This window comes from Pristiophorus japonicus, unplaced genomic scaffold (genome assembly GCF_044704955.1).
Source record: "Pristiophorus japonicus isolate sPriJap1 unplaced genomic scaffold, sPriJap1.hap1 HAP1_SCAFFOLD_496, whole genome shotgun sequence".
Lineage (NCBI taxonomy): Eukaryota > Metazoa > Chordata > Chondrichthyes > Pristiophoridae > Pristiophorus > Pristiophorus japonicus.
In genome coordinates, this window is record NW_027254402.1 from 1 (window position 1) to 26,828 (window position 26,828).

Below are 26,828 nucleotides of genomic sequence, written 5' to 3' on the forward strand. Positions count from 1 at the left end.
CTCCCTCCCTCTCTTCCCCCTCCCTCCCTCCCTCCCTCTCTTCCCCCTCCCTCCCTCTCTTCCCCCTCCCTCCCTCCCTCCCTCTCTTCCCCCTCCCTCCCTCCCTCCCTCTCTTCCCCCTCCCTCTCTTCCCCCTCCCTCCCTCCCTCTCTTCCCCCTCCCTCCCTCCCTCCCTCTCTTCCCCTCCCTCCCTCCCTCTCTTCCCCCTCCCTCCCTCCCTCTCTTCCCCCTCCCTCCCTCCCTCTCTTCCCCCTCCCTCCCTCCCTCTCATCCCCCTCCCTCCCTCCCTCCCTCTCTTCCCCCTCCCTCCCTCCCTCCCTCTCTTCCCCCTCCCTCCCTCCCTCTCTTCCCCCTCCCTCCCTCCTCCCTCTCTTCCCCCTCCCTCCCTCCCTCCCTCTCTTCCCCTCCCTCCCTCCCTCTCTTCCCCCTCCCTCCCTCCCTCTCTTCCCCCTCCCTCCCTCCCTCTCTTCCCCCTCCCTCCCTCCCTCCCTCTCTTCCCCCTCCCTCCCTCTCTTCCCCCTCCCTCCCTCCCTCTCTTCCCCCTCCCTCCCTCCCTCTCTTCCCCCTCCCTCCCTCCCTCTCTTCCCCCTCCCTCCCTCCCTCCCTCTCTTCCCCCTCCCTCCCTCCCTCTCTTCCCCCTCCCTCCCTCCCTCCCTCCCTCTCTTCCCCCTCCCTCCCTCCCTCTCTTCCCCCTCCCTCCCTCCCTCTCTTCCCCCTCCCTCCCTCCCTCTCTTCCCCCTCCCTCCCTCCCTCTCTTCCCCCTCCCTCCCTCCCTCTCTTCCCCCTCCCTCCCTCCCCCCTCCCTCCCTCCCTCTCTTCCCCCTCCCTCCCTCCCTCTCTTCCCCCTCCCTCCTCTCTTCCCCCTCCCTCCCTCCCTCCCTCCCTCTCTTCCCCCTCCCTCCCTCCCTCTCTTCCCCCTCCCTCCCTCCCTCTCTTCTCCCTCCCTCCCTCCCTCTCTTCCCCCTCCCTCCCTCCCTCCTTCTCTCTTTCTCCCTATCTCTCCCCCACCCCTCTCTCCCTACCTCCTCTCCTGCCCCTCTCTGCTCATATATTGAGACTGGTCTGCATGATTCCTTTCTGCAGGTTCTCTCTCTGTTAACTAACGCAGCTTATAAGCCAAGTCGTGTCCTTCGAGAATTGCAATTGGACCAGAGGCGATCGCCCACACGGATTCGGAGAGACTCTTAAAGCAAAGTAAGGATTTGAAAGTTGTCACTCATCGAGTCTTGCTGACGAACCCCTCATGCCAGGTGCTGAGTTGCCTACTTTGTTCTGCCCAGGTATAAAGGGAGATGTTATCGTGCCACAGTCGAGGTTGTGACAACAGTTGACCAGGTGGCCAATTTTTGCCGGAGAACCTGCATTAAACTGGAGTGTTGCCCAAACTTGTTTGGCCCAGTGATGGTGCTGGAGAATTGTCCAGAGAACTGCTCGATGATGACCAAAACCAAGTTCAGTGAGTACCTCATCATGCAGGTGCCTCCTTACAAATTAAACAAAGCTGTACTCCATCTTCACGCTCTCCCCTTCAAACATGACAGGCTCGAGCCGAGGAAGGTGAGCACAGGCTCCACATTACTGCCCATGTCTGTCTGGCCAAACTTGAGAAGCCTCATCTCTGTTCTATAATCAACCACGATAATCTTATTAGAATGTGGCTAATGAGAGTGGTCTGTGTGTGATCGCATGGTGCTGTGCCTGAATGTGGGTGTGGGGGAGGTGATTGTGTGGGTGCAATGGATGTGAGGGAGGTGAGTGTGGGTGCAATGGATGTGAGGGAGGTGGGTGTGGGTGCAATGGGTGTGGGGGAGGTGATTGTGTGGGTGCAATGGGTGTGAGCAAGGTGGGGGCAATGGGTGTGAGGGAGGTGGGTGTGAGGGAGGTGGGTGTGGGTGCAATGGGTGTGAGGGAGGTGGGTGTTGGATAGTTCCTGTAGTTTGGAGTGTGTTCAGATTGATAGTGATGGGTGGCTGGGCTTGATTAAATTGGTGTGTAGCCGAACCATTTAACGTGCAGCAAGCTGCGTTGAGACTAATGCAAGCTGCCTGTGGTGCTCAGTCAGTGGTGTAGTTGTGGGTTGAGGGTTGAGGTGCTGTTTGTGTGGTCTGAGACTCAACCATGGTTTCAGGGTATTGAAGGTAAAGGCTGGGCTGCAGAGCTCAGGAGCGGGTCATTAATGCAGGACAGCAAGTTCGATTGAAACAATATTCTGCCTAAGGCTGTGGCGACTCTGCCTGTTTGGCTCAGAGATGTGGACCATATACAGTAGACACCTCAAATTGCTGGAGAAATACCACCAATGATGTCTCCGCACGATCCTGTAAATCCCCTGGGAGGACAGACGCACCAACGTCCGTGTTCTCAATCAGGCCAACATCCCCAGCATTGAAGCACTGACCACACTCAACCAGCTCCATTGGGCGGGCCACATTGTCCGCATGCCTGACACGAGACTCCCAAAGCAAGCGCTCTACTCGGAACTCCTACACAATAAGCGAGCCCCAGGTGGGAAGATGACATGTTTCAGGGACACCCTCAAAGCCTTCTTGATAAAGTGCAACATCCCCACCGACACCTGGGAATTCCTAGCCCAAGACCGTCTTAAGTGGAGGAAGAGCATCCGGGAGCGCACTGAGCACCTCGAGTCTCGTCGCCAAGAGCATGCAGAAAACAAGTGCAGACAGCGGAAGGAGCGTGCGACAGATCAGACTCCCCACCCACCCTTTTCTTTAACCACTGTCTGTCCCACCTGTGACAAAGACTGTAATTCCTGTATTGGACTGTACAGTCACCTGAGAACTCACCTTCCTCGATTTCGAGGGACTGCCTGTGATGATTTACTGACGAATCCGAGGCCTGATGTGTTTGAAAAGCCTGAATTGTATAAAACTCTTACTAACTGGCTAATCATAGAATTATAGAAATGTACAGAATGGAAGGAGGCCATTTCGTTCCATCGTGTCCGTGCCGGCTGACAAAGAGCTATCCAGCCTAATCCCACTTTCCAGCTCTTGGTCCGTAGCCCTGTAGGTTACGGCACTTCAGGTGCATATCCAAGTACTTTTTAAATGTGGTGAGTGTTTCTGCCTCTACCACCCTTTCAGGCAGTGAGTTCCAGACTCTCACCACCTTCTGGGTGAAAAAATTCCCCTTCAAATCCCCTCTAAACCTCCTACCAATTACTTTAAATCTCTGCCCCCTGGTTGTTGTCCCATCTGCTAAGGGAAATAGGTCCTTCCTATCCACTCTATCTAGGCCCCTCTTAATTTTATACACCTCAATAAGTTCTCCCGTCAGCCTCCTCTGTTCTAAGGAAAGCAACCCCAGCCGATCCAATCTTTTCTTATAACTAAAATTCTCCAGTCCTGGCAACAATTGCTCAGTGAAGATGTGAGAGCAGTGGGGGCGGCGACAATGACCCAACCCTAAACCAATGCGAGTTTGGGGCTTTCGGGAAAGAGAAACCCCAGAGATGCAAATTATTATTGGGTTCAGGTGAAGATGGTCTGTCATCCTGCAATTTTAGAAAAAGATTTAGGATTTTTCCATATTTACAAAGGCAGAAATCAAAATAAGAAACACAATTACTGGGAAGGGGAGAGTTTAATAATCGCTGATAGCGGGAAGGTTTAATAATTCCCAGTATTGGGAGGGTTTACCAATTTCTGGGGTTACACCCCGATATTCAGTCTGTGGTGTTTTTAATTCTTTCCAGCACATTTTCACGGAAAGCAGAAGCATCTTTGTATCGGGCTCCCTCCCTCCCTCCCATCAAACCTCGAGGGGGGTGTAAAAGTGGCAGGAAAGAGGAAGAAAAGGCGTCGGAGCTTCTTCATACAGAAAAAGAAACATTCAGCAACTTCGGTGGAGAACAATCCCTCTGGATCCCCACAGGTAATTTGGGAGTGTGGGATACCGGGCCGGGTGAGGGTACGGAGGTCAGGGTGGGGGTGCGGAGGTCAGGCTGGGGTGCTGTGATGTTGGATGTGGGATACAGGGGTAATTGTACCTAGAAATGCACTAAAAACATTGAATTATTCCCTGCTGCGATTGGATGGATGGCTTATTCTGCAGTTTCTTGCTCAACTTCCATTGCCATTCAGAGACCACAAACTTATCTGCTCCACATCTGCAAGGATGTGAAGTGAATTCAAACACTGGAGGATTAGATTTAATTTTGCAAGGTGAAAGTCAGGCTGACATCAAATGTACTGCAAGACTTGAGCACTTCAGGGCAGTACTGAAGCTGTGCTGCACTGTCGGAGGGGCAGTACTGAGGGAGCGCTGCACTGTCGGAGGGGCAGTACTGAGGGAGCGCTGCACTGTCGGAGGGGCAGTACTGAGGGAGCGCTGCACTGTCGGGGGAGCAGTACTGAGAGAGCGCTGCATTGTCGGAGGGGCAGTACTGAGGGAGCGCTGCACTGTCAGAGGGGCAGTACTGAGGGAGCGCTGCACTGTCGGAGGTGCAGTACTGAGGGAGCACTGCACTGTCGGAGGGGCAGTACTGAGGGAGCGCTGCACTGTCGGAGGGGCAGTACTGAGGGAGCGCTGCACTGTCGGAGGGGCAATACTGAGGGAGTGCTGCACTGGTTCGGCGTTAAGAAACTTGTACTTTTAGCTGAATTCCTCTGCTCTTCATGTGAGGATCGTTCCAATGCAATAGTGGTGTGAATATCTGTAAACCTAAAATGCTAACAGAAGGGAGCAGTCTGGCTGGGTACGAGTTTATATTATGGGTTGCTGTGGTGTGACTAAAGCAGCGAGTATTCTCAGAGCAGAAACCATTCAAACCCCAACCAGAAGGAGGCAGACTGCTTCATCAGGGCTCCCTTCCGGTCTGCTTTACTTTCTGTAGACTAGTGCCTGTTGCTTTGCAAAATCTGAATGTAGCGTGTGTTATTTTACCCACACAGGGCAGTATTGAAGGTGAGGAGGACGAGGATCAGGACGAGGCAGATGATGACTCAGGCAGTGAGGACTCTGGTTCTGAGCAGCAGGAGGAATCAATGGAAGATGCTGAGGTGCGTCCCAGCCCAGGGCTGGAACAAGGCGTCAGTCTGCCGCGGCCTGCTCCCACTGGAGACCAGCAGCTGAGAACAGTCCCCACTTTCTTGCTCTCAGGAAATGAAAAGTTTATGCTTCTTAAACCCTCGTCTCAAAAGGTAAGGATTCTTTTTGAGTCTTCTTGAACACCTTTGTTTGAAGATTGAATCAGTACGAAACACACCCTTGGTTCATGTCAGAGCCATTTAATTAGAAAGAAAAACATGTATTTATGCAGTGCCTTTCAGAATTCACAGCCAATGGAGTACTTTTGAAGTGTAGTCACTGTTGTAATGTAGGAAAACTCAGCAGCTAATTTAAGCACAGGAAGATTCCACAAGCAGCAATGTGATAATGACCAGATAATCTGTTTTAGTGATGTTGATTAAAGGTTAAATATTGGCCAGGACACCCAGGGAGAACTCCCCTGCTCTTCTTTCAATAGTGTCGTGGGATCTTTTACATCCACCTGAGAGAGCAGATGGGGCCTCGGTTTAACATCTCATCTGAATGATGGCACCTCTGACAGTGTGGCACTCCCTCAGTACTGCCCCTCCGACAGTGCAGCGCTCCCTCAGTACTGCCTCTCCTCAACGATGCAGCGCTCCCTCTGTACTGCCCCTTCTGCAGTCCGGCGCTCCCTCAGTACTGCCCCCTCCAACAGTGCAGCTCTCCCTCAGTACTGCACTGGGAGTGACAGCCTACAATATGGACTCAAGACTCTGACCCACAACCTTTTCAAAAGAGGCCACTGAGCTATGGCCGACAAATATTTATGAACTGAGGAATTTCCATCAATCTTCCTTCAGAATTGGGGACTCTTTATACAGATCTTTGCTTTAGAAGATTAAATGGTTAGAACCCACAACATCTTGAATTTACATAGTGCCTTTAACGTAATAAAACGTGTCAAAATGCTTCACAGGAGCAGTTATCAAACAAAATTTGACACCTAGCCACATAAGGACAGGATAGAGGTAGGTTTTAAGGGGTGTCTTAAAGGAGGAGACAGAGGTGGCAAGGTTTAAGGAGGGAATTCCAGAGCTTAGGGCCCAGGCAGCTGAAGGCACGGCTGCCAATGATAGAGCGATGGAAATCGGGGATGCTCAAGAGGTCAGAATTGGAGGAGTGCAGAGATTTCGGAGTGTTGTCTGGCTGGAGAAGATTACAGAGTTATTTGGGGGGGAGGGGGGCGCGAGGCCGTGGAGGGATTTTACATAAGGATGAGAATTTAAAATTTCTCGCGTCTGTGATGAGGCGGAGTGTGTGATTCTGGGGTTGGATCAGGCTGAATGGCCTTTCCTATTATTTTTAAGATTCCACATATATCAGATATTTTTCAGTCCTGACTGTTTTGTGAACAGGAGATGAGGCTGCAGCTTGAGACAAACCCGTTGGAATGGAGCGTCGCTGAAGTGGTGCGATTCATCAGGACCACCGACTGTGCTCCGCTGTCCAGGCTCTTCCGGGATCAGGTAGCTGTGTTCTCGGAAATATCTTTAGCATCAGTCAGGCACTGTGTATGTCGGGAGAGTTAGCACAAAGTGCACAATGTCTGCTCCCGAACCCCGAACAGGATAGCTTGTTCTTTCATTCTGCATATGGAAAGTAAATAGATAGATGTAGAGAGGCAGTGGGAGCCTATCTGTAGCTCTCAGCTTGTAATTATGTGGAGCATAATATTCTGTATTTGGAGTGATGAATTAGTCAGCCCACTTTCCGAGAGTACACAGTAACAATTTAGAGAGTGTTTGTATCCAATCTGATTTAATTCAGTGACATTCTAGTCTGATGCAAAAGTCATTTATATAACAAAACGAGGAGTGGCTATGACCCATCGCTGTTTGTGGGCTGCAGGGGGAAACGTTTCAAACCCCATCTGTGGGAAATGGCAGTGCCAGCATTTCAACGAGTTAATGTAAGGTCTTGCAGTGTGTCATCAGCTTGAGTAAGATTAAAGCAAATTTAAAATATTTGTGCAGAAAAGAGTTCATTTGTATATTGAATATTTCCCTCTGACCACTGAGGTTTAATGGTGTTAGACCCGGCTCTGGTTCCTGCTTCCAGTGAGGGTTCGTGCGTTAGACCCAGCTCTTGTTCCTGTTCCCAGTGAGGGTTCACTGTGTTAGATTCCGGCTCTGATTCCTGAGGCTCTGTTGGATACTTCAGTGGAAAGTTTAGTGTGTAAATTTTCTCATTGCCATCTTTACCAACATTAACCGTCTCTCTCACAGGGGTCAGGATGCAGCTTAGTTTGGCTTTATGAATATGTGGTTTAATATTCTGCTCTTCCTTTGTCAGGAGATCGATGGGCAAGCTCTGCTCCTGCTCACTCTCCCCACTGTTCAGGAATGCATGGAGCTCAAACTGGGACCTGCAATCAAACTCTGCCACCACATTGAGAGGCTCAAGGTTGCTTTTTACCAGCACTTTGCACATTAGAAGAAGCAATGTGACTGTAGTTCAGGACACGTGCAGAATCCCGCTCTGAGCACAGAACAGCGTGAGGACTATGGAACTGAGAATGCCTGATATAACAAAGAACTTGATACATTTTACCTCTGGTTTATGTTAAACTGGTGGATGACGAATTACAATTATCATCGAATGATGCAGCACAGAAAACGCCCAATCCATCGTGGCTGTGCCTGTTAAAATGGGCCATTTGTTTCATTGATCTGTCAGCTGAAGAATGCATCTCTCTGTCTCATATATAACTGCAGAGAGACATTGTTACGGCACGGACATCTCTCCTGTCTCCTGCTCAATATTTAATTTTTATTCATGCTGGATGTTTAATTGTTGTATAATTAGGAACTGGAAGGTAACAAATGCAACCCCACTATTCAAGAATGGAGGGAACTGTAGGCCAGCTAGCCTGATATCAGTAGTAGGGAAAATTCTAGAATCTATTATTAGGGATGTGGTAACAGGGCACTTAGAAAATCATAATATGTTTAGGCAGGATCAACACGGTTTTATGAAAGGGAATTGGTGTTCGACAAATCGAATAGAGTTTTTAGAAGTTGTAACTAACAGGGTAGATAAGGGGAACCAGTGAGTGTAGTGTATTTGGATTTTCAAAAAAGTGCCACACAAGAGGTTATTACACAAAATTACGGCTCATGGGATTGGGGGTAATACATTAGCATGGATTGAGGATTGGTTAATAGACAGAAAACAGAGAGTAGGCATAAATGTCATTGTTGGGTGGGCAGGCTGTAACTAGCGGAGTGCCACAAGGATCAGTGCTGGGGCTTCAGGTATTCACAATCTATATCAATGACTTAGATGAGGGGACCGAGTATAATGCATCCAAGTTTGCTGACGATACAAAGCTAGGTTGTGAGGTGGACGCAAAGAGGCTGCAAAGGGATATAAACAGGCTCAGTGAGTGGGTAAGAACATGGCAGATGGAGTATAATGTGGTGCAATATGAAGTTATCCACTTTGGGGGAAAAATAGAAGAGCAGAATATTTTTTAAATGGTGATAGATTGGGATATGTTGGTATTCAGAGAGACCTGGGTGTTCTTGTAAACGAATCAGAAAAAGTTAACGTGGATACAGCCGGCAATTAGGAAAGCAAATAGTATATTGGCCTTTATTACAAAAGGATTGGAGTATAAGAGTAAAGAAGTCTTACTGCAATTATATCTTCTTAGGCAGTCCTCCGGAGTCAAGGATGACTTGCTTCCACATTAAAGTGACCAATAAGTCCTATGCGGGATCTACAGACTCTGTCACAGGTGGGGCAGGTGGTGGTTGAAGGGACGGGTGGGTGGGGTGCTTGGTTTGTCGTACGCTCCTTCCGCTGTTTGTACTTGGCTTCTGCTTGCTCCCGATGAAGAGACTCAAAGTGTTCGCCGCCTTCTCGAATGCTTCTCCTCCACTTTGAGCGGTCTTGGGCCAGGGATTCCCAAGAGTCGGTGGGGATGTTACATTTTTTCAAGAAGGCTTTGAGGGTGTTCTTGAAGCATTTTCTCTGCCCTCCTGGGACTCACTTGCTGTGAGAGAGCTCAGAGTAGAATGCTTGTTTCGGGTGTCTTATATCAGGCATGGGGACAATGTGGCCCGTCCATCGGAGCTGATCGGGCGTGGTCAATGCCTTGATGCTGGAGATGTTGGCCTGAGCGAGAACACTGACGTTGGTGCGCCTATCTTGCCAATGGATTTGCAAGATTTTGTGGAGGCTGCCCTGGTGGTACTTTTCTAGTGCTTTGAGGTGCCTACTGTACATAGTGCATGTCTCTGAGCCATATAGAAGGGCCATGAGCCTGTCTTACTGCAATTATTTCGGGCCTTGATGAGACCACAAATGGAGTACTATGTATAGTTTTGGTCTCCTTACCTATGGAAGGATGTACTTGTCTTAGAGTGAGTGCAACAAAGGTTCTCCAGACTCATTCCTGCGATGAGGGAATTGTCCTATGAGGGGCGATTGAGGAGACTCGGACTATATTCCCTAGAGTTTAAAAGAATGAGAGGTGATCTCATTGAAACTTAGAAAATTCTTGACAAGATAGATGTTCAGAGGATGTTTCCCTGTTTGGGGAGTCTAAAACTAGGGGTCACAGTCTTCATTTAAATGGTTGTAAATCTGTGGAGACTCAGTTGTTGAATATATTCAGGACAGAGATAGACAGATTTTTGGATATTATGGGAATCAAGGAATATGGGGATAGTGCAGCAAGGTGGAGTTGAGGTCGAAAATCTGTCATGATATTGAATGGTGGAGCAGGCTCGAGGGTTGGAATGGCCGACTCATGCTCCTATTATGTTCTTATGAGTGGTGAAGGATGAGGAGGGGAGAATGACCGTTGCTCTTTGTCAGCAGATCCCGCCTCTTAGTCAAAGGGCCATGGGTTCGAGTCCTGCTCCAGGACTTGAGCACATAATCTGGTATAATACAGTGCAATACTGAGGGAGTGAACCCGTGAGCTACTAATTCATTGGTCAGAGCGCTGCCACTGACGTTAGTTGGATCTGTGTTGTGCTGCAGAGGCCATTAATCTGCAATTCCTTGCATTATTGTTTGCAGGTCAGTGTTTAGTTTGAATTAAATTTCACATTTGTGAGATATTCTGTGAGTGAAATCGTGAAAGGCACAAAACTTTCCAGGAGTTTAAATAGATTGGTAATGTATGTGTAGCAGTAGAGAGGATCTACACAACCCTAACTGGACCCAGAAACACAAGCTGCATTACTCCTGTCTCCATTCCACTGTGAGCAAAATAAGTATCAGATTTCCCACTCTTCACAGCTAAAGAAATAAAATTCTAGTGAAAATGCTTCTGCTGGTTTTAGACAAATTAAGAGTAAAAGAATCTAAATGAACTGATGTAACTGGCCTGATCTCTCTCAGTACCGGCTGATGCTTTGTGTTCAGGAGCTCCTTAAAATATCGGGGTGAGAGAGGCTGTTGATTTCGTGCACGATATTTCACCACTGATGGTGACTGACTCGAGAATCAGCAGTGCTGGTGAGAAAATGAAACCGGAAAGGCCAGGAGGGCAAATAGTCTGAGGCCGAGGCTGCCGAAAAGCACAGGTCTGTCTAGGAATGTTCGACTCTGGTGGTGTGTGCAAGCGCTGGGTGTTGGTGTGTTGGAGCAATGGAGAGCACAGTATTCCAGTGTTGGAGAGTGTGATGCTGCAGTGTTGGAGCGGGCCATGTTGTGTGTTCTTTAATCTTTGCTGCACAGTCTTGCTGCTTTGGCCGAGTCTGGCACACTGCTGATATATTACAAAGGGAGGCATTTGTTTAAAGACTCTCACAATAAATGTTTGTGCTTGTAAGTTGTGTGTGGACACTCAGGAGCACAGGCTGACTGTGCCCTAATTGGGTTGCAGTTATTGACTCTGCTCCCTGTGGACACTACCACGGCACTTCGCTGCATCCTCTAGTCTTAATGCTGCTTATTTGAAGTTAGGCAAAGTTTGAAAAGGAGAATCGATAGAAATATGCTAGACACCAACGTTTTTATGCTCTGGTCAATAGCTTGAATTGTACATAAATCTGTGTAATAATTTTTAAAATCAGTTTTCAATAGAATGTAGAGTTCTGTAAAGATTGAGTTTGTGAATGTACTTCACCCTGAGCTATTTATATTAAAGAGAGATGTGGACGGTGAGTGTGAAAACTGCTTGGTTGCTACGCTGATGATATGATGGGCATTTCATGTTGCTACGGGTGATAGTGTCATACGGAAGTTTTGAATGGTTTAATTTCACAGTTCCTGAAAAATTAGAATTCAATGAATTGTATATTTTTATTTTCCGTCATCTGCTCATTTTATTGAATTTCAGTATGATTGTTGTGAGTTCACCTTAAACACGGATTCTACCTTGTGCTGGTGATCACTGGCTCTGCCGAATAAATCTTTGTTCACCACCACCTCTGGTCACAGTCGAATACTAATGTTCTCCATCAATGAAAAGAACTTGGCCAGAAATGAATTCAAAAATATTATGGAACATAGAAATTAAACATGGAAACAGGCTGTCCATGCCAGAAGTGGGTCAGGAATTGGTTGGGAAATACAAGACAGAGAGTGGGGAGAAGGGATTCCCCTGGGATCTGTACTGGGTCAACAGCTTTTCAACATGTATATCAATGACTTGGATGAAGGAGTAGAGAGAAGTTTACTGATGACACTAATTTGGGAGGCACAGTAAGTTGTGTAGATGGGGGAAGGAAGCTGTAAAGGGACAGAGACAAATTCAGTGAGTGGGCAGAACTGTGACAAATGGAGTTCAATGTGGGGAAGTGTGAGATCACCCACTTTGAATCGGAGAAAGACAAATTGGAATTTTTTCGTAATGGTGAGCAGCGAGGAACTGTAGAGGACCAAAGAGATTTAGATGTCCAAGGAAAAATTTGCAGGGCAATGGAGAAAAAGTGGATGAGTGGGACAAATTGAAATGCTTTTTCAAAGAGCTGGCACAGCTATGATGGGCTGAGGTGTTTGCTCACGTGGAATCCAAGGAAGAAAAGACAGTGTGGCTGTGTTACCTTGCCTGCTCTGGCTGTGTCAATTAACTTCTTACGCTGTGTCAATTAACTTCTTACGACACTGATTTGCAGCGCTCTATGTGGCTCAAATGACATCTTTGGCATGTTAATACCATGGACATCCAGCAGTCTGCCTCCTGATGCTTGCTGGTCAGAGTATGTGAAATTGTGGCGTCTTGTCCTCTGTGACCTGCCCTGGTTCCCTATTTGTTTGCATGTGATAACCTGTCATCAGACATCCGGGCAAGTGAATTGATCTATCCAACCGGTCAGCTGACCATTCGTTCCTGATCTGCTCCCCAGGTGAAACCATCAGCCGGAATTTTATTTCCAATCACTCGGCAGATTGCACAAGTTTTGTGCCAATCACTATTCCAGCGATATTCTACTGAGCTGACCCAGGAAACACGTTAAATTATCTCTTCAGACCATTAGTGGGTGCAACTCACAATAGAGAAATTCTTGTCCAGTCTGGGATAATGTAAGATGGGGTTAGAGAGAGAGAGAGGAAGTTCTAAGAACATAGGAACAGGTGGAGGGCCATTTAGTTCCTCGAGTCTGGTCTGCTGTTCTATTAAATCACGGCTGATCTGTATCTCAACTCTCTTCACCCGCCTTTGCTCCATAATCCCTTGATATTCTTACCTAACCAAAATCTATCAGTCTCAGTCTGGAAATCTCCAACTGTCCTCCAACATCCACAGCCTTTTGGGGCAGAGAGTTCCAGATTTTCACTAACTTTTGTGTGAAAAAGTTCTTCCTCATTTTCCTCTTAAACACTTTAGCTCTAATTTTAAGATGATGCCCCCTCGTTCTTGAGTTTCCCATCAGAGGAAATAGCGTCTCTGTACCTAACACCTCGATCAGCCCTCAATCTTCTAAACTCGGGGGAATACAAGCCTAGTTTCTGCAACCGGTCCTCATAAATTAACCCGTTTATCCCTGGTATCATTCTGGTGAACCTGCGCTGCATCTCTCCAAGGCCAATATATCCTTCCTGAGGTGTGGTGCCCAGGACCAAATGCAGTGCTACCAGAGGGCATCTGACCAAAGCTCTACAACGGAAGCATCACTTCCTCACTTTTTCATTCCGATCCCCTTGAGATAAAAGCCAACATTCCATTCATTTTCTTTATTACTTTTTTTTTACCATTGCACTTTACAGATGCCCATACCCTAACCTATCAGTCACCATACTGGCCTCCGTCTTCCATAAACATGTCTAAAAGTCTGCTTGTATCCTGTCCTGCTCATCCATCACTTCTGTTCTCATTGAGCTTACACAGGATTACATCGGATATACAGCACAGAAACAGGCCATTCGGCCCAACCAGTCTATGTCAGTGTTTATGCTCCACTTGAGCCTCCTTGCGTCTTTCCTCATCTAACCCTATCAGCATAATCCTCGATTCCCTTCTCCCTCATACACTTATCTAACCGCCCCTTAAATACATCTATACTATTCGCTTGCACCACTCCCTGTGGTAGCAAGTTCCACATTCTCACCATTCTCTGGGCAAAGAGGTTTTTCCTGAATTCCCTATTTGATTTCTTGGTGACTATCTTATATTGATAGCCTCTAGTTTTGCTCCTCCCTACAAGTGGGAACACTCTCTCTGTATCTATTAAAACCTTTCATGATTTTAAAGACCTCTATTAGGTCACCCCTCAGCCTTCTCTTTTCAAGAATAAAGAGACCCAGCCTGTTTATCCTTTCCTGATAAGTGTACCCTCACGTTTCTGGTATCATCCTTGTAAATCTTCTCTGCACCCGCTCCAGTGCCTCTATATCCTTTTTAATACATGGTGACCAGAACTGTACGCAGTACTCTTAAGTGTGGTCTAACCAAGGTTTGATACAGGTTTAGTATAACTTTCCTACTTTTCAATTATATCCCACTAGAAATAAACCTAGTGCCTGGTTTGCTTTTTTTACGGCCTTGCTAACCTGTGGCGTAACTTTTAGTGATTTGTGTATTTGTACTCCGAGATCCCTTTGTTCCTCTACCCCACCTAAATTAGCATCCACCAATTAATAAGTGACCTCCCTATTCTTCCTACCAAAATGTAATACCTCACATTTATCTGTGTTAAACTTCATTTTCCAATTAAATGCCCATTCTTCAAGTTTATTAATTTCTTCCTATAATTTGTTGCAGTCCTCCTCAGTATTGACTATCCCCCAATTTGGTGTCATCCCCAAATTTAGAAATTGTGTTTTTGATTCCAAAGTCTAAATCGTTAATATATATTGTGAACAACAGTGGTCCCAGCACTGATCCTTGTGAAACACCACTACCCACCTTCTGCCACTGTGAATAACTACCTTTTACCCCTACACTCTGCTTTCTGTCTTGAAGCCAGCTAGCCATTTTTCTACTTGTCCCCTGAGTCTGCATTCTCTGACCTTGTTCATCAATCTATTATGGGATAACTTAGCGAAGGTCTTTTGAAAATCTAGATAAATTACATCTACTGCATCACCCTTGTCTATTCTCCCTGTTACCTCTTCAAAAAATTAATTGAGTTTGGTCAAGCAAGACTTTCCCTTTTGAAATCTATGCAGACTATTCATTACTATATTTTTGGTTTCTAGATGTTTTATTTTCTCCTTTAGTAGGGATTCCATTATTTTTCCTCCCATCGATGTTAAGCTGACTGGCCTATAGTTTCCTGGACATGTACTATCTCCCTTCTTCAGATCAGCCATGATCTTATTGAATGGTGGAGCAGGCTCGAGGGGCCAAATGGTCTATTCCTGCTCCCATTTCTTATGTTCTTATGTAACATATAGGTATTATGTTAGCTATCCACCAGTCTTCTGGCACTACACCTTTTTCTAGCGAATTATTAAATATGTGTAGTAATGCCTCTGCTATTTCTTCCCTAGATTCTTTTAAAATGCGCGGATGCAATCCGTCTAGACTAGGGGTTTTATCCTCCTGAGTTTCATTAGTTTATTTAGTATATCTTCTCATTTTATTTTAAATGCAGCTAACACATTATTATCATCTCATCATCTGATGTCATCTCCACCTGTTCTATTTCCCTGGTAAATACTGAAGCAAAGTAATTATTTAATATTTCTGCCATCTCTCTCTTGTTACCTCTGGTATTACCCTGGCTATCCCTTAATGATCCTAGTCCCATCCCGACCCTCCTTTTTGATTGATGTGCCTGTAAAATATTTTACTATTTTGTTATATGTTCCTTGATCATTTATTTACACAGTTCCTCTTTGCCTTCCTAATTGTTTTTTTGACTTAATTCCTAATCCCTTCATATTCTTCCTTGTCATGCTCTCCCCTGCTATCATGTAATTAATGTATGCTCTTTCCTTCCCCTCAATTGTTCCTTTATGGCTTTATTCATCCATGGAGTCTCATTAGTCTTTAGCTTGTTTTTGTTTATTAGTGGAATATATTTTTCCTGGACTCTGTTAAATATTTCCCATTGCTGTTCTACATCATTGTTTGCCAATATTGTTGTCCATTTTATTTTCCCAAGTGCTGTTATTCAGCCCCTCAAAATCAGCTTTTCTCCAATCTATTATGCTATTCTTTGTCATACTTATGTCCTTCTCAATATATTATATTATGGTCACTATTGCTAAATGTTCCTCTACTTTTCTCTTATTTTCTCTGGTTCATTCTCCATTAATGGATACAATAGCGAATCCTCTCTTGTTGGGCTTTTTTGCATATTGGGTTAGAAAGGAGTCCAGTACGCATTGTAGGAAATGCATTCTCTTTACCTACCTCTTCTGTCCAATTAATATCGGGGTAGTTGAAATCCTCCATGATTATTATTCTATGTTTTTTACTCATTTTCCTAATTTGTTTTCATATTTCTTGTTCCACCTCCCTTCCACTATTAGGTGGTCTGTACACTACACCCATTAGTATGATTGATGCTTTATTATCTTTTATCTCTAACCATATGGATTCTATTTCTGTCTTGCTGATAGCAGCGTCACTTTTTTCTACTGCCATTATTTTATCCCTAATAAGTACAGCTACTCCACCTCCCCTTTCCCCTCTCTAACTTTTCTAAATATGTTATACCGACAATGTTTAATTCCCAGTCCTGATTATTCTGCAGCCATGTCTCAGTAATCCCTACTGTCTATGGTTCCTTGCAACGCATGATTGGCTCCAGCTCCCTTGTTTAATTACGGACATTGCTGTACAGACAGTTTAACTCATTTTTAATAGCAGTTCTTCTCACTTTATTTTTAAACATCTTTTTAAACTCCTGTTCTATAACTCTATTTATTCCCTAATCATCAATGTCCTTCCTTACTTTACTCTATCCTATGCTCTCTCTTCCTGTTTTGTTTATATTTAGGCTGGTTTCATTTCTTGTAGCTCCCCCTCCGTCTTAGTAGTTTAAAGCCTTTGCCACCTCCCTATTTACCCTTTCCGCTCGGACACGGTTCCCATCCAGGTTCAGGTGGAGCCCGTCCCATCGGTACAGCTCCTTCCTGTCCCAGAACTGGTGCCAGTGTCCCATGAAACGGAACCCCTCTTTCCCACACCAGCCCTTTAGCCACATGTTAATTCTCCTGATATGACTGTTTCAAAGCCAATTTGCACATGGCTTGGGCAATAATTTCCAGTCACACCCCCAACACACGCTCACCATCTCCAGTCACACCAACACACACTCGCCATCTCCAGTCACACTCCCAACACACACTCACAATCTAGAGATTATTTCCCTCGAGGTCTTGCTTTTTAGTTTAGCTCCTAACTCCTGATACTCCCTCAGCAGGACCTCCTCCCTGTTCTTACCTAAGTCATTTATTCCAGCATGGACCACGACAACTGGATTTACCCCCTCCCTTTCTAAGTTCCTCACCAACCGCCTTGAGTTATCCCTTACCCTGACACCAATAGGCAACACACCCTTTGGGATTCTTGTTCTTGGCTGCAGAGGATGCTATCTATCCCCCTAATTATAGTCCCCTATCACTGCCACATTTCTATTCTGCTCTCCCCCCACCCCTCCCCCCCTCCGACAGCCTGCTGAGTCACGGTGCCTTGGTTTGCATTGTGGAAGTCCTCACTGCAGTCTTTATCCTTGTCCTCGCAGATAGTGAATGCATCATACCTGTTCATCAGGACCAGTGTCTGCGGGACCTCCTTCTCAACCTTTCCTAATTCCCCACTACCCAGCTCCCTAACAGTCACACCTTCCCTTCCTGAACCTGTGCTTTCCTCTGGGGTCTGACTGTATTCTGGAAAAAAACTGTCCAGAAATTCCTCCCCATCCCTTATGTTTCGGAGTGTCTCCAACTCGCACTCCAGTTCAATGACGCTGAGCCGGAGTGACTGAAGGCAGAGACATTTTCTGCACATGTGGGAAGCCAGGACAGTGTCACTGTCCGCAAACTCCCACATACTACAGTCCCGACACACAGCCTGCCCTGCCAACTCTTGACTTTATTTGCTTTAAAATTAAAGTTTTTAATCAAATGATTATTTCTAGTTATATTAATTATTTAGTTTATTTAGTTAAGTTGATATTTAATAATGTAATAGGTATAGTTTCCCAGCTCTTAGTTTAAAGAAAGAAAATTACTACTCGGCCACCAATCACCTACCTGCTATCCTGTGACATCATTTCTTGTTTTTTTTAAATCGCCGCCCAGGTCCACTATGTCCCGCTCTTTATATCCGCTTCTCTCAGCAGATTTTTAACAAAGGTGACAAGGCAGACCCTGGTAGCTATAGGCCCATCAGTTTAACATTAGTAATAGGGAAGATCTTGAAAGAATCATAAGGGATGCAATAGGAATACTTGGATAGGAAGGGACATATTAGGGACATCCAACATGGCTTTATAAAAAAGAGGTTATGTCTCACAAATCTGGTGGATGAGGGAAGCCCAGTAGACATTGTCTACTTAGATTTCCAAAAGCTTTTGACAGGGTACAGCATAAGAGGCTTCTATAAGATCGGAGCCTCTGGTATTAGTGGAAATATATTGAGCTGGATTCAGAACTGGCTGGCAGGATGCAGGCAAAGAGTAGTTATAGATGGATTTGGATCTGTTTGGAGACCGGTCACCAGTGGTGCCCCACAGGGATCAGTGTTGGGACTGTTGCTTTTTACTATTTTTATTCATATTCTGGATTAAGGGGTTGGCGGCACAATTTGCAAATTTGCAGATGATACCAAGATCTGTGCGAGTGCTAGAACTGTAGAAGAGACTCGTCTGGATTCAAGATGACCCTTCGTCCAAACTGGAGTGTTCGAAAAGAACAGATTCTTAACAAGCACTGAAAGGGGGAGGGGAAGAAAGAACAAAAGGGAAGGTCTGTGATAGGTTGGAAGACGAGAGATTAGAGAGACAAAAGGGATGATAGCCCAAACTTAAATGGTAATGCTAGGAGTGAGAAAAACATTAGTCGAGATAGGGTGTGAATGGTGGAATTATGACCAACTGCCATTAGAGACAAGGAAAATAAAAGAAACAGGCTCTGAGGGGTGGGGGTGGAAAGGGAGCCAAAGATTGGCAATAGTTATGCTCTGAAATTTTTGAACTTGATGTTGAATTCAGAAGGCTGTAAAGTGCCTAAACGAAAGATGAGGTGCTGTTCCTTGAGCTTGTGTTCAGCTTCGTTGGAACAGTGTAGGAAACCAAGGACAGAGAGGTCAGAGTGGGAATGGAGTGGAGAATTAAAGTGACAGGCGACCAGAAGCTCAGGGTCACATCTGCGTACTGAACAGTGGTGCACTGCAAAGCGGTCACCCAATCTGCGCTTGGTCTCCCCAATGTAGAGGAGACAACATCGTGAGCAGCAAATACAGTATACTAAATTGAAAGAAGTACAAGTAAATCGGTTGTTCACCTGGAAGGAGTATTTGGGGCCCTGGATAATGGAAAGGGAGGAGGCAAAAGGGCAGATGTTGCATCTTCTGCACTTGCATGGGAAGGTGCCGTGGGTAGAAGGGGCGACTGTAGAATGGACCAGGGTGTCATGGAGTGAGCGGTTCTTTCATGGAGGAATGCTGAGAGAGATGGGGAGGGGAAGATGTGATTGGTGGTGGGATCACGCTGGAGATGGCGGAGGATGATCTGTTGCATGTGGAGCCTGGTAGGATGAAAGTGAGGACAAGGGGAACCCTGTCATAGTTCTGAGAGGGAGGGGTTCCCCACTGCTCTCGGGGTGAAAAAGTTCTCCTCAATTCTCCTCTAATCCTTCTACTAATCACTTTAATCCTTGCACCCATTACATCAATTGAACCTGAACCTGCCCCTTTAACTCGGGCTGGCAGTAGCCGCGTAGCACGGTGGGAGTTGTAGTTTTGAAGCTGCGGCTGCGCACTAAGGACCGGAACCCGAAGCTGTCTGATAAACTACAGCCCCCAGAGTGCCCCGCGGGCCGGCCCGAGCCCCAGCAATGGCCACCAGCGAGCTGGAGCTCGAGCCCGGGGCCAGCGCCGCCAACCTGAGCGGCCCGGGCTCGGCCCCCGGCGCAGGCTCCGCACCCGGCCCCGACCGCGGCTGCCAGACCGGCGCCCTCATGGGCAACTTCGGCATCTTCATTCAGGGCCTGCTCGGTGTCGCGGCCTTCAGCCTCCTGATGCGTGAGTATCGGGCCCGGCGAGCGGGGAGGGAGAGAGGGGCCGGAACGGCAGGGAATACCCGGGGAGGGGCCGGATCGGATCTCACCCCCATCGCGAATGTTTTTCGGGCGATTCCCCGAGCTGGGATCCGGGCCTGGGACCGCGGCGGCGGCGCTCGATGGACGGCAGCCGGGAACGGGCCGAGTGCTTATTCTCCAAACCCCCAAATTCCCTCCCAATCTCCCAAGTCCCAATTGTTCACTCCCACCCCGGGGCCTGGGTGTCGGTTTGTAACCACACCTGGCACTGAATCGGAGTAAAGCGGGGGCCGATGTAGGTCAGTGGGTACAGGGGTGACTGGGCCCAGGGAAAGTGGGCCAACAGCGAGGTCGGGGGGCCTACACTGTATCCTGTGAAACCCAGGGAGAGAGGACCTGTGTTGGAAGGAGAGGAGGACAGTAGGAGTGTGTGTACTAGGCCTATGCAGTGGACAAAGACTTTGCTCCATCCCGTGTGGCAGCTGATGTGTAACGGCTACCCCACAATAAAAGAATTCATGCACAGGCATCGTCCACCCTTTAAAATTAATTTCAGGACCTGGAACGTCAGGACCCTCATGGACAACCCCAACAGCGACAGACTGGAACACCGGGAACTTGGACGTTTTGACATAGACATTGCCGCCCTAAGCAAGACTCGGCGGACAAGGGAAGGCCAGCTCAAGGAATAAGATGGTGGTTACACCTTTCTCTGGAAAAGTAAACCAGAAGAAGGACGCCACCTCCATGGGGTAGGCTTCGCCATAAAAAATGAGCTTGTTGGGCATCTCGGACTCCTCTTGCGGATTAAACGAAAGCCTCATGACCCTTTGGCTCACCCTAGCCCGGAACCAGTGCGCTACGGTCTTTAGTGCATACGCCCCAACACTGGAAGCTATAGACAAGACCAAACATAGAAACATAGAAAATAGGTGCAGGAGTAGGCCATTCGGCCCTTTGAGCCTGTACCACCATTCATGGCTGATCATGCAACTTCAGTACCGCATTCTCTCCATACCCCTTGATCCCTTTAGCCGCAAGGGCCACACCTAACTCCCTTTTGAACTTGCCTCAGCAACTTTCTGTGGTAGAGAATTCCACAGGTTCACAATTCTGAGTGAAGAAGTTTCTCCTTATCCTTAGACTGTGACCCCTGGTTCTGGACTTCCCCAACATCGGGAACATTCTTCCTGCATCTAACCTATCCAATCCTGTCAATTTTATATGTTTCTACAAGATCCCCTCTCTTCTAAATTCCAGTGAATATAAGCCTAGTCGATACAGTCATATGTCAGTCCTGCCATCCCGTGAATCAGTCTGGTGAACCTTCGCTGCAATCCCTCAATAGCAAGAATGTCCTTCCTCAGATTAGGAGACCAAAACTGAACACAATATTCAAGGTGTGGCCTCACCAAGGCTGCCCGGCTCTTATACTCATATCCCCTAGCTATGAAGGCCAACATGCCATTTGCCGCCTTCACCGCCTGCTGTACCTGCATGCTAACTTTCAATGACTGATGTACCATGACACAGGTCTCGTTGCACCTCCCCTTTTCCTAATCTGTCGCCATTCAGATAATCTACCTTCCTGTTTTTGCCACCAAAGTGGATAACCCCACAATTACCTACATTATACTGCATCTGCCATGCATTTGCCCACTCACCTAACCTGTCCCAAGTCCCCCTGCAGCATCTTGGCATCCTCGCAGCTCACACTGTCACCCACATTCTACTCCAGCCTCGAACAATCCCTGTCCCGAGTCCCAAGGGGCGACAAGCTGATCCTCCTTGGCGACTTTTAACGCCAGAGTTGGAAAGGACACAGACCTCTGGGGAGGTATGATTGGCAGAGAGGGGGTAGGGAAATCCAACTCCAATGGTACCCTCCTCCTGACGAAATGCGTAGAACACAGCCTTATCATAACCAACACCTTGTTCTGTCAGAGGGACCAAGTACAAGGCTTCATTACAACACCTTCGCTCAACTACGTCATCGTCCAAGCGAGGGACCGCAACGACGTCCACATCACCTGCACCATGATAGGGGCTGACGCCTGCTGGATGGACCACTGCCTAATCCGCTCTGTCATTTCCATCAATGTAGTCCCAAAATAGCGGTGGCAACAGAAACGATGCTGTAGGAAAATCAACGCTGAGCCCTCAAAGACCCTGTTAAGAAAGCCCTATTCAGCCAGCGCCTCACTGCCAACCTGACGACTCCGTCACCCAGAGGCGCAGATTGTCCACTGCGCCTGGTCTGCCCTTAAGACCTCCATAATTAGTACCTGCGAAGAGATGCTTGGTCACTCCGCCAGGAAACAGCAAGACTGGCTCGACGAGAATGACCAGGAGATCCAGGAGCTAATAAGCCACAAGCGCAAGGCATTCTTGGACTAGAGGCGGCAACATGACTCGAGGGCAAGAAAGCAGCTCTGTCTGAAGGCCGAGGTCAAACATAAATATCGCAACCTAAAGAACTGATGGTGGGTGGATTCTTTAGCGCAGTCAAGACCACCTACGGCCCATGGGCCAAGAACGGAGAGGTATTCAAGGAAAGAGGCAGTCGGTGCCCGCTGGAAGGAGCACTTCGAAGATCTCCTTAAACAAGACTCTGTCCCGGTATCCCAGCAGTACCCCCCCTGCCCAGGTATCCCGGCTCCTCTGTCCGGGTATCACGGCATTCCAATCATTGCTTTACAACGTTATCCCGTCATGATGTGGACACTCCCACAACCTGTCTGAGTCTAAACAATTGTTCAGTGTGAAATCCATCACATTTATCACCATTTGATTTCATTGGCATGTTGTCTGTCCAACTGTGTAATCGATATTCTTCCTTCTACAAATCCTGCGTATAGCATCTCCTCTTTTGTTTGAAAAATTGGGAAGTTTACAATGGGATTTGCTGTCCACAACTGACTGACAACCAGCCGCTTCATTCGTTTACTTTGGGCATCGGAGACCAATGTTTTCACCTGGAAGTTTCCTGGATTTATTCAAGTTATGTCGGTCAGCACTGAGGAGATTGGGGGATGCAGGGAGATCGACTTGGGGAGGAGAGGGCAACTGTAACAGATTGGGTCTCTGGCAGGATCTTTACCTGTGGGCCCCAACCTGCCCTGGGAACCCAGTGCCGCTCATGCACTCTCCAGCCAGGAGTCGTGGGGAGGGTGAGGGCTAACAACAGGGACTGGGAATCAGATCAAGACTTCACCAAATGTCTGAGTAACGCAAGATGTCACATTTTCAGTAAGTTTATTAAGGGAATGATGTACACCAGGGCCGCTGCACACAGGAGACTTGCACATTTGCAACATGAAAATAACATCACGCACTCTTGCAGCCAAACAAATAATCATTTGGCTCCCGGCTGCTGCTATAAATGGCATGGACTTAAAAGATGGGTGACTGCAAGTCAAACATGACCAGGCTGCTCTCAGACAGCTGTAACCAGGAGCAGCTGTGACAGACGTGTGGGTACAGCTTCCCACTTCTGTTCTGAGGCAGCACAGGATGTGCAGATCTGGCCCGATGGTGGGGGTGGGACATATATCGGGGCATTGGGTGAGGATGGGGAAATTCCCCAAGGCTCCTGAACACACTCCATTCCCTGCTGTTGGTAACTGTACATGTGGGGGAGAAGTGGGAGGGAAGGGGGTCAGCCCAACAAAGGAAGCATTTGGGAAAACGTGATAATATTTTAGAGTGGTTATGTAAAAGGACAAGAACACATTACCATGAGGGGGAAAGGAATGGCATCCAGAGATAGAGATTAAAATGGAACAGAAAAGGGAGGCTTATGATCAATATCCGATTCATAATACAGTCGAGCAGCATGCAAAATACAGAATGTACCAAGAAGAACTGAAAAAGGAAATGAGGGGCAAAGAGAGAGTATGAGAAGATTAGCAAGCAACATAAAAAGGGGAACACAAGTCTTTTATAAACATATAAAGAGTAAAAGGGTAGTGAAAAGAAGGGTGAGGCCGATTAGGGGTCAAAAAGGAGATCATTGTGGAGGCAGAGAGCATAGCTGAGGTACTAAATGATTATCATAGAAAGAGGCCATTCGGCCCATTGAGACGGTGCTGGCTCTCTGCAAGAGCTCTCCAGCAAGTCACACTACCCCACCCTTTCCCGTAGCCCTGCAAATTTTTTTCCTTCAGGTACGTAACCCATTCCCTTTTGAAAACCACGATTGAATCTGTCTCCATCACCCTTTCGGGCAGTTGAATTCCAGATCCTAACCACTCGCTGTGTAAAAAGGTTTTCCTTGTGTCGCCTTTGGTTCTTTTGCCAATCACCTTACATCTGTGTCCTCTGGTTCTTGACCCTTCTGCCAATGGGAACAGTTTCACTCTATCTACTCTGTCTAGAACCCTCATTATTTTAAACACCCCTATCAAATCTCCTTTCAACCTTCTCTGCTCTAAGGAGAACAATCTCCGCTTCTCCAGGCTATCCACGTAACTGAAGTCCTTCATCCCTGGAACCAATCTTGTAAATCTTTTCTGCACCCTCTCTAAGGCCTTCAGTGCGATGCCCAGAATTGGACACAATACTCCAGTTGAAGCCGAACCAGTGTTTCATACAGGTTCTTCATAATTTACTTTTGTACTCTGCCTCTCTTTATGAAGCCCAGGATCCCGTATGCTTTTTTAAAAATGCTTTCTCAATCTGCCCTGCCACCTTCAACAATTTGTGCACATATACCCCCAGGTCTCTGTTCATGCACTCTCTTTAGAAGTACTTTGCATCTGTCTTCACTAAAGAAGAGAATGCTGCCAATGTCACAGTAAAGGAGGTAGTAGATGCATTGGATAGGATTAAAAATGGATAAAGCGGAGGTACTTGGGTCACCCGTGATCCATCCTGGGCTGCTGAGGGAAAGAAAGGAAGACTTGCATTTACGTAGCTCCTGTCATGACCACTGGACGTCTCAAAGTGCTTTACAGCTAATGAAGTACTTTTGGAGTGAAGTCACTATTGTAGTCATCATCATCGTAGGCGGTCCCTCGTATAAAGGATGACTTTACTTCCATGCCAAAAAGGATGAGTTCACAGGTGTTTCAATGAAGGACCCAATATTCCAGGTCCCGAACTACATGTTGAAGGGTGGAAGATGCCTGTGTGTGGATTTTTTTTTAACGTGTAGGAAACATGACAGCCAATTTGCGCACAGCAGGCTCCCACAAACAGCAATGTGATAATGATCAGATAATCTGTTTTTTTTTGTTATGTTGATTGAGGGATAAATATTGGCCAGGGCAAGATTGGAGGATTGCAAATGTTCCACTCTTGTTCAAAAAGGGGAGAGAGATAAACCCGGCAGCAACCGGCCGATGGTGGGGGAACTTTGAAACAATAATTTGTTCAAAATTAATTCATATTTGGAAAAGTATGGACTAATAAATGAAAGCCAGAATGGATTTGTTAAAGTCAAATCGTGTTTGACTAACTTGATCGAGTTCTTTGATGAAAATAGCATGGTTGTTTTGCCAATGGACTTTCAAAAGGCGTTTGTTAAAGTGCAAAATACATAGACGTGTCAGCAAAATTGAAGCCAATGCAATTAAAGGGGGAGTGGATACAAAATTGGCTACGTGTCAGAAAGGAGAGAGTAGTGAACGGTTGTTTTTCAGACTGGAGGGAGGTATACAATGGTGTCCCTTAGGGGTCGGTATTGGGACCACTGCTCATTTGGATATATATTAATGATCTTGACTTCGGTACAAAGGGCATAATTTCAAAGTTTGCAGATGACACGAAACTCGTACAGTAAACAATGAGGTGGATAGTAATGGACTTCAGGAGGATGTAGACAGACTGGTGAAATAGGCAGACACATGGCAGATGAAATTTAACACGGAAAAGTGTGAAATGATTAATTTTGGTAGGCAGAATGAAGAGAGGTAACATAAACTAAATGGTCCAATTTTAAAGGGGTTGAAGAACAGAGCTCGGGGAAGGGGGCGGGGGGGGTGTATGTACACAAATCTTTGAAGATGGCAGAACAAGTTGAGAAGGCTGTTCCAAAGGCATACAGGACCCTGGACTTTATAAATAGAGGCAGTGTACAAAAGCAAACAAGTTAACCTAAACCTTTAAAAAAACTGGTTAGGCTCCAGGTGGAGAATTGTGTTCTTTTTCGGAAGGATGTCAAACTTTAGAGAGGATGCAGAGGAGATTTACTAGACTGATTCCTGAGATGGGGGAAATCTCCTATGAGGAAGGATTGAGTAGACTAGGCCAATATTCACGAGAATTTAGAAGAATGAGAGGTGATCTCATTGAAATATAATTCTTAAGGGGCTTGACAGGATAGATGTTGGGAGAATGCTTCCCCTGGCTGGAACGTCTGGAACAACTGAGGTCACAGTCAGAATAAGGGGTCGGCCATTTAAGATTTGAGATGAGGAGAAATTTCTTCACTCAAAGGGTTGTGAATCTTTGGAATTCTCTACCTCAGAGGGCAGTGGAGGCTCAGTCGTTGAGTATATTCAAGACAGAGAGCGATAGATTTTTGGATATTAAGAGATCCAAAGGATATGGGGATAGAGTAGGAAGGTGGAGTTGAGGTCGAAGATCAGCCATAAAATCATTGAATGGCGGAGCAGGCTCGAATCTATATTAATGACTTGGATGAAGGGACCGTAGCCAAGTTTGCTGCTGATACATGGGTGGGAAAGCAAATTGTGAGGATGTCACAAAAAATCTGCAAAGGGATATAGACAGGCTAAGTGAGTGGCCAAAAATTTGGCAGGTGGAGTATAATGTGGGAAAATGTGAGGTTATCCACTTTGGCAGAAAAAATAGAAAAGCAAATTATAATTTAAATGGAGAAAACTTGCAAAGTGCTGCAGTACAGAGGGACCTGGGGGTCCTTATGCACGAACCACCAAAAATTAGTATGCAGGTACAGCAAGTAATCAGGAAGGCAAATGGAATGTTGTCCTTTATTGCAAGGGGAATAGAGTATAAAAGCAGAGAAGTCTTGCTACAACTGTACAGGGTATTGGTGAGGCCACACCTAGAGTACTGCGTACAGTTTTGGTCTCCGTATTTAAGGAAGAATATACTTGCATTGGAGGGTGTTCAGAGAAGGTTCACTAGGTTGATTCCGGGGATGAGGGGGTTGACTTATGAGGATAGGTTGGGCC

At 46.6% G+C, this 26,828-nt stretch overlaps 2 protein-coding genes across 8 annotated transcripts in view; both read left to right on the forward strand.

Annotated features, from left to right (window-relative positions):
* The first annotated feature begins 1,013 nt into the window (after positions 1-1,013).
* Positions 1,014-8,814, forward strand: LOC139253667 (scm-like with four MBT domains protein 1). The gene is made up of 6 exons (XM_070873505.1): positions 1,014-1,194; positions 1,281-1,456; positions 3,716-3,894; positions 4,914-5,162; positions 6,408-6,518; positions 7,345-8,814. The coding sequence occupies exons 2-6, from the start codon at positions 1,402-1,404 to the stop codon at positions 7,483-7,485; spliced, it is 735 nt and encodes a 244-aa protein (XP_070729606.1). The 5' UTR covers positions 1,014-1,194; positions 1,281-1,401; the 3' UTR covers positions 7,486-8,814.
* Positions 8,815-19,456: 10,642 nt separating this feature from the next.
* The window catches only part of stimate (STIM activating enhance), a 63,109-nt gene continuing 55,737 nt past the window's right edge, over positions 19,457-26,828 (forward strand). For all 7 annotated transcript variants that reach the window (XR_011591968.1, XR_011591969.1, XR_011591964.1 and 4 more), the window contains exon 1: positions 19,457-19,651. Coding sequence is in view for 1 of the 7 variants with exons in the window: in XM_070873502.1 (XP_070729603.1) it covers positions 19,465-19,651 (187 nt within the window). In the remaining 6 variants the exon portion in view is untranslated. The remainder of the gene's footprint in view (positions 19,652-26,828) is intronic.